This window comes from Cebus imitator, unplaced genomic scaffold, assembly GCF_001604975.1.
Source record: "Cebus imitator isolate Cc_AM_T3 unplaced genomic scaffold, Cebus_imitator-1.0 Scaffold249, whole genome shotgun sequence".
In the NCBI taxonomy this organism is placed as follows: Eukaryota; Metazoa; Chordata; class Mammalia; order Primates; family Cebidae; genus Cebus; species Cebus imitator.
Window position 1 is genome coordinate 2,586,237 of NW_016107564.1, and position 13,806 is coordinate 2,600,042.

The 13,806-nt window shown below is 40.5% G+C and overlaps 1 protein-coding gene across 8 annotated transcripts in view; it reads left to right on the forward strand.

Moving 5' to 3' along the window:
• Positions 1 to 13,806, forward strand: part of CC2D2A (coiled-coil and C2 domain containing 2A) — a 136,852-nt gene that overhangs the window by 54,277 nt on the left and 68,769 nt on the right. For all 8 annotated transcript variants that reach the window (XM_037727939.1, XM_037727938.1, XM_037727934.1 and 5 more), the window contains 3 exons: positions 247 to 378; positions 10,801 to 11,010; positions 11,957 to 12,063. In XM_037727939.1, coding sequence (XP_037583867.1) covers positions 247 to 378; positions 10,801 to 11,010; positions 11,957 to 12,063 — 449 coding nt within the window. The remainder of the gene's footprint in view (positions 1 to 246; positions 379 to 10,800; positions 11,011 to 11,956; positions 12,064 to 13,806) is intronic.

The window sequence follows — 13,806 nt, forward strand, 5'->3', positions numbered from 1 at the left end:
TAAGACACCTCACCCAGCGCTAAGCTCTTTAAAATACTTTTAGCAGCCAGGGTATATATTTTAAATTGGTTGTGAGAGGTGTTAGTGAAGACTTGCTTTCTAATGAAAAAATACAGTTCTGTTGGGGGGAGAGTTACATGAAATATATATGTTGACATAGAATTTTCAAGAAATGTTGTTTGTGTTGCAACCCATTTTCTGTTCAATTAGAAGAAAACATAGTGATTCCCTCTGCTTCATCCACAGGAAAGAAGATGGTTTGGAGATGATGGCAGGATCCTAGCTCTGCCAAACCCCATCAAGCCATTTCCTTCAAGGCCACCAGTTGAAACACAGGAGCTGAGTATTAAGGGAGAGCTTGAAACAATGTACAAAAAGGTAGACATTCCCCCTCTCCTTTTTTAGCACATGAAATTGAAAGTGCTTTGCTTTTTGAATAGCTTGGGGTGCTATGTTTATAACACTCTAATTTTTTTAAATAATTCGCTATCTTATACATAAAGAACAAACATCAGCATATTATGTAAGAGTAAGTCTAATTATGCTTAGTGAATCCCTTCTTAAACAAGGAGTGAGTTTCGTAGCTAGGAACAACTGAGTCTGCATTTTTGTTGTTTTTTTTTCACAAATTCAGGTTAGTTACCTTTATTTTTCTTCTTTTGCCCTCTTTTCTCTTGCATCTCACATTTGCTACAGGACCACTTCCCATTTGTTGTCTCTTATTATCTAACTGGAGATTTTCTGTCCTTGCAAACCCTTTATATCGTATTTTCCTAAGTCTGGTAACTGCCTGATTCCAGCCTTGCTCTACCATTCACTGGGTAAACTTGGCCATCAGTCTCTCATGCTTCAATGTCCTTATCTGTAAAGGAGGAAAAATAGCAGTGTCTGCCTCCTAGGCTTGCTGTGCAGATTGAACAAGATAATGCACATAAATGCCTAAAACAGAACTTAGTAACTGTTGGTTATCATTACAGTTGCCTGCCCTCATATTTAATTACATTGCTGTTGCTTTCCTAAGTGTATTAGTGTGTTATCACACTGCTGATAAAGACATACCCAAGACTGGGCAATTTTGAAAGAGGCTTAATGGACTTACAGTTCCACATGGCTGGGGAGGCCTCACAATCATGGCAGAAGGCAAAGAGGAGCAAGTCACATCTTACATAGATGGCAGCAGGCAAAGAGAGAGCTTGTGCAGAGAAACTTCCATTTTTAAAACCATCAGATCTTGTGAAACTCATTCACTATCATGAGAACAGCACAGGAAAGATCTGCCCCATAATTCAATCATCTCCCACCCAGTTCCTCCCATGAAACATGGGAATTGTGGAAGTTACAACTCAGGATGAGATTTGAGTAGGAACACAGACAGCCAAACCATATCATTTCAACCCTGGCACCTCCTAGATCTGTCCTCACATTTCAAAACCAACCATTGCCTTCCCAACAGTCCTCCAAAGTCTTAGCTCATTTCAGCAACAACTCAAAAGTCTACAGTCCAACGTCTCATCTAAGACAAAGCAAGTACCTTCCATCTATGAGTTTGTAAAATCAAAAGTAAGTTATTTACTTCCTAGATACAATGGGGGTACAGGTAAACCTGTCTCGCATCTGGGTCATGCTGACATAAGAGGTGATTTTCCATGGTCTTGGGCAGGTTTGCCCCTGTGGTTTTGCGGGGTACAGCCTCCCTCCCAGCTGCTTTCATGAGCTGATGTTTAGTGTCTGCAGCTTTTCCAGGTACACAGTGTGAGCTGTCAGTGGATCTACCATTACGGGGTATGGAGGATGGTGGCCCTCTTCTCCTAGCTCCATTAGGCAGTGTCCCAGTAGGAACTCTGTGTGGGGGCTCTGACTCCACATTTCTCTTTCACACTGCCCTAGTGGAGGTTCTCCGTGAGAGCCCCACCCCTGCATCAAATTTCTGCCTGGGCATCCTGGCATTTCCATACATCCTCTGACATCTAGATAGAGATCCTCAAACCTCAGTTCTTGACTTCTGTGCACCTGCAGGCCCAATACTATGTGGAAAGTGCCAAGGCCTGGGCTTGTACCCTCTAAAGCCATGGCCCAAGTTGTACTTTGGCTCCTTTTAGTCACAGCTGGAGCAGCTGGGACACAGGGCACCAATTCTCTAGACTGCACACAGCATGGGGACCATAGGCCTGGCCCAAGAAACCATTTTTCCCTCCTAGGCCTATGGGCCTGTGGTAGGAGGGGATGCTGTGAAGACCTCTGGCATGCTCTGAAGACATTTTCTCCATTCTCTTGGTGATTAACATTTGATCTCCTTTTTACTTATGAAAATTTCTGCAACCAGTTTGAATTTTGCCTCAAAAAATGGGATTTTTTCTATCACATTGTCAGGCTGCAAATTTTCTGAACTTTATACTCTGCTTCTCTTATAAAACTGAATGCCTTTAATAGCACCCAAGTCACATCTTGAATGCTTTGCTGCTTAGAAATTTCTTCTGCCAAATACTCTAAATCATCTCTCTCAAGTTCAAAGTTCCACAAATCACTAGGGCAGAGGCAAAATGCCGCCAGTCTCTTTGCTACAACATAACAAGAGTCATCTTTGCTCCAGTTCCCAACGAGTTCATATCTCCATCTGAGACCACCTCAGCCTGGATTTCATTGTCCATATCATTATCAGCATTTTGGTCAAAGCCATTTAGCAAGTATCTAGGGAGTTCCAAACTTTCTCACATTTTCCTGTCTTCCTCTAAGCCCTCCAAACTTTTCTAACCTCTTCCTGTTACCCAGTTCCAAAGTTGCTTGCAGATTTTTGGGTATCTTTTCAGCAGTACCCCACTCATGGTACCAATTTACTGTATTAGTCTGTTTTCATGTTGCTGATAAAGATATACCCAAGGCTGGGCAATTTACAAAAGAAAGAGGTTTAATGGACTTACAGTTCCACATGGCTGGGGAGGCCTCACAATCCTGGTGAAAGACAAGGAGAAACAAGTCACATCTTGCATGGATGGCAGCAGGCAAAGAGAGAGCTTGTGCAGGGAAACTCCATTTTTAAAACCATCAGATCTCATGAGACTCATTCACTATTGCAAGAACAGCACAGGAAAAACCTGCCCCCCATAATTCAATCACTTCCCACCTGGTTCTTCCCATGACATGTGGGAATTATGGGAGTTACAATTCAAGATGAGATTTGGGTGAGGACACAGCCAAACAATATCACCGGCGCTGCCTCATTCACAAACCCATGTAATTTTAAATTTGTAACATTCAGTACTGATCATGTAAATGGGGTGGGTATAACAATCATCATTTCGTCTATAAAGCTGAATGATGAGCAGAGAAAACACAGGCCCAGGCAGGGACTCCGAGTACAGTCCTTCTGTCCTACTAACTAGTTTGCAGCTTTGGGCAAGTTCCTTTAACTCTCTAGATATTTTTCCTTAATTGAAAAATAGGAATAATAACAATTTTCTCTGCATCATAGGGGCATGATGAGTAATGAGATGATACATGAGTACAACCTTTTTAAAAATCATAAAGTCCTATAAAATATTGTTATTACAGACAAGTATCCGTGGATGGCTACTTTGTACAGAAGTATGATCCTGGAAGTAGATTTACAAAACAAAGGTAAAGATAAGTTCCAGCCCATGAGGAATTTATCATCTATTTGGTTACATGACAAAAATACATTATATAATTAGTGATCAAAACAATATCAACTTACACATTTATTGAATAATCCATCAGTCCATATCATCATCCACCCATTCATTCCGTTAATCATGGATATGATGAACACTGAATTGTGGGTTAAAGTTAGAAAATAGACGAGTAATTAATATGGAGGGTAGGGCATGAGGGAGCCAATGGATCCCATCTGTCTCCTTCTGAAATTCTAAACTAACTTGGAAATACACAGGAGTCAGAGAGGGATCCAGATATCCTTCACACTAAGGGTAAAACCAGATGGCAGAATGCCACTTGAACCCAAGACCAGATGGCTTCCTGTTGCATTTCTCATGAATTATGTTCCCCATCTAGACACAGGCTGAGTAGCTCTGGCATATTTACCAGGTGGAATGCCAAGGAGACCATGCAGGCCAGTGAGCAGCCTCTCCTTAGATACAGCTAACACAGAACAGCCAGGGCCCACTGCTTAGCTTTGCACAGCAGGCAACCTGGACTAAGGATCTTGGGCTCCAGCCGACTCTCCAGTCAGACATGTCCTTCCTTCTCTCTTGTAAATCAGCCAGTGGGGCTGGAAGGGTGGGTACAGAAGGACAGAGGGCGCCTTTCCAATACTTTTGAGAAGTGAAATCTTCCTATCATATGAGCAGAAATAGTTGAAAGTCAAGAAAGAAGAGTCCTACTGAAACGGGCTCATTGTAAAGCATCACAGAACAAAGGAAGTTAGAGAAGGAAGAAGTCCAAAGGGGCTGACATCTTCCAAGGGCATTAATTGGAGAGCTATTCTTTGAACACATCAAAACATGAAGAATATCTTAGACTGCATAAGAAAGAAGAAAAGAGGGTTAAGTTAAATGGAGGAGATAATAAATCTCTTTATTATTCCGTAACAGGTTACTAAGTTTGTTGCTGAGTAGTATACCTCAGTCTTTTTAAGAAATGTAATTATGTAACCTTCCAATTATTCAAACCACAGTGCTTTTCTTCCAGAATTAACATTTTTACCATTGTATTTATTTACTTTAACCTTTTCCTTCATTTATTCAGTCTGTCTCTTGCCAAAATAGTTTTTCCATTGTTCTATGCAATAGGTTTGCCTTTAAGAAAAAAAATTTAAATGCCTACAGCCTGTATTTTCAGTCTCATTTCCAAACAGACCTTCCACCTAGGAGTTTTTGACATGATGCAAGAGCAGAGAAATAGGTCAGCAGGCAAAGATTGTTTTGCTCATGTATCATTAATCCATTTTCTTTCTCCCTCTCTGGCTATGCTGAAAGTGACTTAGGGATCAGAACTGGGTTATATTCTTCTTCTTAACTCACACTTAGCAGTCTGCCTACCACATAGAAATAACTTAATGAAACTGCAAATTGAATGTCATTAAAATGACTTTGCTGCATGTATTAAAAGAAATTCCTTTTTTTCTATGCCTCTCTCTGACTCAGCTGTCTCTCCTGCAAAATACTGGCTTTCCTTAGGGTGTGGTTTTGTCCTGGCATCCACATTATGGAAAACCAAGTCAGAGTGCCAAATCAAAAGTTGGCAATTACAGCTAGGAGCAGTGGTTCACACCTGTAATCCCAAAGCTCCAGGAGGCTAACACAGGAGGATTGCTTGAAGGCACGAATTTGAGATCAACCTGGACAGCATACTGAGACCCCCTACCTCTACGAAAAGTAAAAAGGTAGCCAAATGTGGTGGCACATGCCTGTGGTCCCAGCTGCTCAGGAGGCTGAAACAGGAGGATCACTTGAGCTCAGGAGTGCAAGGTTGTGGTGAGCTATGATCACACTACTGCACTCCAGCTTAGCTGACAGAGTGAGACCTTGTCTCTAAAAAAATACATACATACACACATACAAGGAAAAATGTTAAGAAAAAAAAAAAAGTTGGCATTTCCCTGGGCCCATAACAGAGCCTTGATGAATTTACATCTTAGAGCACTCAGCTCTGATGCTAACTTCACCCCGCAGGATTGACCAACACGGATCACCTGTTTGACTCAAGCCCAGTTGTTCTTTGGTTAGGAATATTACACTGTCAACTCAAATGATGGATTGTGTGGCCTCCCATTAGAGAATTTAAGAGTTTTATTTAGAAGGGAGTTGGTATCAGCCCTGCTTTTTTGAACATTTTTTTTAATTACAGAGGGGAGACTAGTTTTTAAAAGTGAAATCTTCTGTTCCTAATATGGCCTCAATATTAGGAAGTTCTTAAATTGATACAAGACCTTTAAAGATAGAAAAATGCAAAAAGGAATTAGCTGTCATGCAAGGAAAACCATTAAACCTCAAATAAGAAAGAATACAATTTAATACATCTTAAGAAGTAACTAATCCAAAAGTAAAAAATTAAAATGCTAGATAGGACCTTGCAGGTAAAACATAAACAATATAAAATGCAGTTTGCCTAATCATGATAGCAAAATAGGGTTAAAGTTGTTGAAAGGCAGGCCAGGCATGCTGGTTCACACCTGTAATCCCAACACTTTGGGAAGCCGAGGTGGGCAGATCACCTGAGGTCAGGAGTTCAAGACCAGCTTGGCCAACATGGTAAAACCCTGTCTCTACTAAAAATATAAAAATTAGCTGGGTGTGGTGTAATCTCAGCTACTTGGGAGGCTGAGGCAGGAGAGTTGCTTGAAACCGGGAGGCAGACATTGCAGTGAGCAGAGAACATGACATTGCACTCCAGCCTGGGCAACAAGAGCAAAACTCTGTCTTTAAAAAAAAAAAAAAGTTGTTGAAAAGGAATACAAGCATCCCCTTTCCCTCCTTCCCTCCCTCCCTCCCTTCCTTCCTTTCCCCCTTCCTTCCTTCCTTCCTTCCTTCCTTCCTTCCTTCCTTCCTTCCTTCCTTTTTGTTACTTCCATCCTTAACTGAAAGCCTAATATATTCTTACTTGTGCTAAATTCTGGGAATACAGAGGAAGCAACCTTATCTTGGCCATAGAGAGACTTCCTGCCTTGGCTGGAAAGACAGAAGTGGAAGCAGGTGTTAAAGGCCCTGCAATGTGTAGGAGCCTCCCTTTTCAGAACTGCATACCTATTAAAGGAATGCGTCATGATTCCAAGCTCCTGCAGAGGTACCACTGGATAAAATTGTCACTTTCCCATCATTATTCTTACCAGTTTTTCACCAAAGCATCGTTAATCTGCTGTGTTCTAAGCACTAAACCACCCAGGACTCTTTCAGTTGCATATGGTAGAAACCCATTACAAACTAGCTTAGCCAAAGAGGGAACTAAGTGGTTCACAAAACTGTAAAGGATCTGGGAATAAGTCATAAAATGAAGGAGGACCTTTAGGAAACAAGGCCCCAGGGGCTAGGACTAGGGCTTTGATGCCAACAGGCCTCTCTTCCATCTCTGTTTTCTCTGGTTATTCTTGAATACTGGTGGGCCTCATTCTCTGCAACTGCAGACAGGACAGAATTCTCTACATATTAGGAGATGTGTCCCTTGACAGACTAAGCTTAACAACTCCAGAAGGAAAGAATCATATTTTTCCTCACAGTTCACATTATCAATACCAAAAAATAAACTCTAGTCAGTCACAAGTGGATCATTATGCATTAACCTCATGTCCAGGATACGTTTCCAGAAGATGGGAAATGAGAAAGCTTCCCAGGGAAGACCATAATAATAATTCTAGAATCTACTACAGGCTCTGGGGTGGACCCAGGCTTTATTGCTATTATCTTCTCAGGGCAAATGTAGAAACTTGTATTTTAAACTTACCAAAACTTATCAATGATTATTACTTTTCTGTACAATTTTTTTTTTTTTCTTGAGATGGAGTCTCACTCGGACGCCCAGGCTGGAGTACAGTACTGAGAACTTGGCTCACTACAGCTTCTGCCTCCTGGGTTCAAGCAGTTCTCTACCTCAGCCTACTGAGTATCTGGGAAAACAGGCACCTGCTACCACGCCTGGCTAATTTTTATATTTTTAGTAGAGATGGGGTTTCACTATCTTGGCCAGGATGTTCTGGAACTCCTGACCTCATGATCTACCTGCCTCGGCTTCCCAAAGTGCTGGGATTACAAGTGTGAGCCACCGCACCCAACCTTCTGTACAATTTTTGATTTTTTTTCTTTTTTGGTATGCATCTCTGCACATGCATACCAAAAAAGAAATGGTTGTTCTCTGAGAACTTCCACAGGTAATACATACTCATTTTCTTAGAGTTTTGGTTTTCAGTTTTCAATTGAAGACTAAAATATTAAATCAATTTTAAAGTTAAAATATACTCTAAATATTATCCCTTCTTGGGAGTAACTGTTGGTACTGTGTTTATGATAGCTGTCAATATATAAGAAAGGAAAACAGATGCAACAAAAAGAAAGGCAAGGAACTAGGTGTCTTCCTCCCCAATAGGAGGAGAGTTGGAGTCTTTTGATCAGTTTAGCCCAATCACTACCAGGTGTCCTGAAACACTTTATATTTGGTTGAGCTGAGCCTAAGGCAGAGACCTCTAGCAGGTTTTGGAATTTAAGCTAATGCAGATTTGTGGAAGGAGGTGCAAAGTACAGGTGACCTACATTACATTACAAATAAATAAAACCGCTCTACCCATGTTATTTACTCATACCAAGAAGAGGACAAGATGGAACCTGAGAGCCACACCTGAGTGATCTCATAACTCTGGAATCCTACAGGTAAGAGTTAAGGCAAGGCAAGAATGAGCAGCTGCAAGGCAATTAGAGAGGAATGTTCCATTATGTCTGTGGATTGAAGTCTAGTTTTACGTGTATTTGTGAGGTGGAAATTTTTTTTTTTTTGAGACGGAGTTTCACAGTTGTTACCCAGGCTGGAGTGCAATGGCACGATCTCGGCTCACTGCAACCTCCGCCTCCTGGGTTCAGGCAATTCTCCTGCCTCAACCTCCTGAGTAGCTGAGATTACAGGCACACGCCACCATGCCCAGCTAATGTTTTGTATTTTTAGTAGAGACGGGGTTTCACTATGTTGGCCAGGATGGTCTCGATCTCTTGACCTCGTGATCCACCCGCCTCAGCCTCCCAAAGTGCTGGGATTACAGGCTAGAGCCACTGCACCCGGCCGGAAATTTTTAATTAGTCCAGGTAAGCTGGGTTATAAAACATAGAGTGGTCACATGGAGATTAAAAACTTCTAATACTAATGTGGTTTATAATTGAATACTTTTACCTAAATGAAAGAGAAAAAAATGGCCCTCCATTGTTGCAGTCTGAAGTGTAGGGATATTAATGACCAGATCTGATCTCTGAAAGGCCACCCAGGGCTTTCATAACATGCAAAAGATTAGTGGAAGCTGATCCAAGTCCCAGTGGTTTTTCCTCCTATAAATCCAAGTGAAGAGTCTTGAAGGAAATTATTGCTACTGTGTTCATAATAGTTCCTAATAGATAAGAAAGGAAACAGATAAAACAAAGAGACAAGGAATTAGAGGTCTTTCTCTCTGAAACTATGGGAGTTGCGGTCTTATGAAGAGTCTGGCCAGTGGCTGCAAGGAGTTCTGGAAGCTTTTTATACTTGGTTGGGCTAAGCAGAAAGCAGAGACCACCAGCAATTATTGGAATGTGAGCTAATGCAGATTTGGGAAATACAGCATATTCCAGAAGGTACTGCAATATCATTAATTCATCCTGATTCAAGCCTAGAATATTTGTACACACATCCCAGTTTTACAAGGGCATTTTTAAAACAAAGCAATCTGTTCAAATCTTATAATCACAGGACTCTAATGCTGGAATCCCCTCTTCCAGGCTGGGTTTCCCTACCTCCCTCTGCACATCCCAGACTTCATGCTTTTAGATCCTAGGGCTGTCTTCCCTTCCGAGATCAGACGAGATCGGGCGTGTTCAGGACGGTATGGCTGTAGACTGTCTTCCCTTCTAAGTTGATTGCTGCTCGAAGACAGGCTCTACCACATTGCAGACGTCCATTAATCTTTGTTGAGTAAACGAGATGATGCATGTGAAATGCTTGATATGATACCAGTGATCTACAAAATACTAAGTTAATCTTTTTCCTTAGCCTCCTGTTTCTATATATGAAAAAATAGAGGCACGGAGATGTATAGTGACTTGCCCAAGGTCTCAGAGCAAGTTCAAGATGGAGCCAGGCCTAGAATCCAAGTCTTCTAGCCCAGATCTAGCATCTTTACATAATATCATGTAAAAGAATTAAACAAAGGCTTTGCTGAACATGTTACCCACAATTTAGGAAGGACAAAAGCTTCCATTCTGATTAGAGTTTTTACAATTTTCTGTTAAGCTCATGATTTGTACATAATTTATTATGCCACATTATCATACACTATTATTTTCTAGATAAAATAAATAGTTCATCTCTGCAAAAAAGAAAGATCAATTGATGTCTCAACCACTATATCCTTACTGTAGTCAGTCTTTATAATGAGAACAAATAAAGACACAAAACCAAAGATGTCTCCTCTCCACCTTTGAGTCCCCACCCACAGTAACTGTAGTCATCAAAGTAAATATCCTGAAGATTTTTTGGAAGAAAAGCAAAGAGATGTATCTGATACAAGAGCTTCCTATTGGAGACTTCTGTTTCTGTTTTCTACACACTTGGCTGAGCTGCACAGCCCCAACTCTTATTTTGCAAACCAACAGCTCCCCCCACTGAGGAAGACTGAATGCCAGCATGATGCTCAGTTAGGTAAATGTCTCTTCCTGCTGTCTACAAATGAAGCTTTCTCCACATTTTAAAATTTGAATATATGGGGGTATGTCTGTGATCCAAATAATGATTGGTTTGAGCTAGAATATGCTCCTCCCATTAAAAGAATTTCAAGGTCACCAGCTACAAAACCCAAGATTCCAAGAAACAAGATAGTCTGCATGAAAAATAATTACAATGTGGGTGAGTAATAAAACCTAAAAGACTAAGGAAAGCTAGATTGAAATGGTTTCTAACTCCCAGTCTTGTTTTGCTGTTCAAATATTCAAAAAGGAGCTGGACTTTAAAACCTGGAAATAGGTAATCAAACATTTTTCACCTGACTTGTCCAGGATAGGAAGTATTTTACATCTAACTATTTTCTCATTGTGGATTACGTCATCATTATCTAGTAAGTGCTTTAACTGTGTTATGTCTACACTCTGCTCTCCTTGGCAGGCAGTGAAATATGTTCACAGTAGTCAGCATATGATCAGATCCGGAGACCCTCCTGGAAATTTCCAACTGGACATTGATATTTCAGGGTTACTCTTCACTCATCATCCCTGTTTTAGCCGAGAGCACGTTTTGGCAGCCAAGCTGGCCCAGTTATATGACCAGTACCTTGCGAGACACCAGAGAAACAAGGCAAAATTTCTTACTGATAAGGTATATGTGATTTCTTCCATGATGACTATTGTTGGAGTTGGTTCTTGCAATGAGCCCAAACCATGAAAATTTTTAACAACAAAATGTTCATCCCCCTCTCTCAATGCCTCCTCTGTCTAGGATATGTGATACATTATCCAGCTGGAGACAAAAGGAAAGATAGGGTTTGTATACATGTAATACGTACAAATTTATTGGCAAACACTTGCCCTAAACTGAAGAATTTCTGCAAACAGTACAGCACCCACCAGAAGTGGGTGTTCAGTGGAAAATATGTGGCTATTACTTGCTTACGTGATTTAGAATCTGAGACCATCGGTGGCTTCAGAATTTCTGTCCTTAGAAATATTCTTATCCTTATATTTATTATCCCATAGTGTGGCACCTAAACACAAGTCAGTTCCAACTGATGCTCGAGGGAAAGGCTATGCATTTGGATTTATTCTCAGTGTGACATTATCCCATGGGATTTTTGTGGGTAATTTTGACTAGAGGCAATTTTAGTCTCATGCCCTGACTTTAAAACCTTACTGCCCAAAGAAGAGAAGACTTCACAATATCTCCTTTTACCAGTCTGTAATTTTATAGTTTCTTTATATCACAAGAATACCATTGTAGATCCAGGACCCAGACAAACCTGCTATTAGCTTTGGAAGAAAACTTGGTTGTAAGATACACACATAAAAATAATATTTGTCATTGATTATCTGGGCCATGGAACAAGGATGGACATACACTACTCTTTACTAGTCCAGTTTCTTTAAGAACAGATGAAACAGTTCTCCATTATAATTCATGTATGTGAAAGTCTGGAGACAGCTGGATACTTGAACATCCATTCACAGACTGCTGGCACCATTTTGCCCAGGAGAAGTGGGTGGGTCCAGTTGCACAGCAGTAGGAAATGGAGTTTGTAATTCAAAACTTGTATCCATATCTTTTTAAGCTCCAAGCTCTAAGAAATGCTGTTCAGACTGGACTTGATTCAGAGAAACCTCATCAGTCTCCTGATACCATCCAAAAAACCATCAATGACTATAAATCTGAAATTCGGTGAGTAAAGTTTGTTAAATGTAACTACTTTTTCCCCCCTGTTAGATGTGTACTTGTTAGAGTTTATTTTTCCGGATACTTTTTCTGAATACAATGAATACATGTGAAATTATGCCAAATAAAACAATGAAGTACATATATCATATTAACATAGTATTTGAAGTCCAATAATGTGAATGAGGATATAAGAAAATGGTCACTCTCATCCTCTGCAGGTGTAACGGAAAATTGCTACAGCTACCACTTTAGAGAGCAGTTTGGCCCTAACTCATAAAGTGTTGAAGAGGGTCGTCAGTTTAGACCCAGCAATTCTGATTCAGTTACAAGACATACTTTAAGGAGCTATGTGTGCATATGTACGTGGAAACATGTGCAAAGATATACACAGCTTCACTCAAAAGTAAGCGACACTAGGCATGGCGGCTCATGCCTGTCATCCCAGCACTTTGGGAGGCCAAGGTGAGAGGAGAGCTTGAAACCAGGAGTTTGAGACTAGTCTGTACAAAAAAGTTTTTTCAATTAGCGGGGTATAGTAGTACACGCATGTAGTCCCTACTACTCAGAAGGCTGAGGAAAGAGAATCAATCGCTTGAGCCCAAGAATTTGAGCTGCAGTGAGCTGTTGCACCACTGCACTCCAGCCTGGGTGACAGAGTGAGACCTTGATTGAAAAAGTAAAAAAAAGTAAGTCACTAGAAATAACCCAGTAGCAGAGCAAACTCATCTTGGTATAGGCTTACAGTGAATTTCTGTACCACAGTTAAAATGACTGAATCAGACCTGCAGGTATCAACATGGATAAGGAATCATATCGTGTTTACCATTCTGCAACTTGCTTCTTTATATACAACGCATCTTAGACATTTTCCTGTCACAGTGCATGTAGATTTACGTCATTGTTTAAAGGCTGGCATTACGTAGATTTATTATAGTCTGTATAATCCTCAACTGACATGCATTTGCATTTCTATTCTATTTTTTATTATTTAAATTCTACTGTAATTACAGTTCCTAAATTTTTGTTTTGGCATATAATGAGTAAGAAAAAAGTGACAAAAAGCTATTTTGAAAGCAATTGTGATTTTATATGGAATTGTATTTATTAGTCACTATTTGAAAAACAGCATAACTCTATGTGAGATCTAGAGACAATGCCCAGTGGAGTAATGGACAGTCTCATTACAATAATTCTGTGTCCCTGGAGATGAAAGCCTTTGAGATTTAGCATTTCTGACCCAGTAAAAGAGATTTCCATCCTTGCAGACTTTTCACTAGGTGGTAAAACAATTTCTAAGCAGATGATCTATTGCTGGATGTTTCAGTACATGGATCCATTTCCTCAAGCTTCTTGGGATCTGATCAGCCATCCCCGAGAACTCCCCACCTCAAGCATCTGCTGAGCCCTCCACCAGTGCAGTTAACTCAGGATAGCACCATAAAGCATTTTCCATCTTATTTTCCACAGTGGAATCATGACCACATTCCCTGTCCTGTGAAATGGAACCAGCATATAGAAGGAAGCATACAACATAAGGATATTTTTACTTAACCCCTCTGTAGGGTCTCTGCCCTCAGATGTGCTCAGTCTTGAACACATAAAAATTCTATGACCCGAAGTCCTCATCCAGCTATCATTTTATCTCTGTTTCCTTTCACAGCCAAACACCAGGAAAACATTTGCTATGCATATTATCTTTACTCTCTTCCGTTTTCAACCCATCCTATCTCACTCCTGTGCTCACCT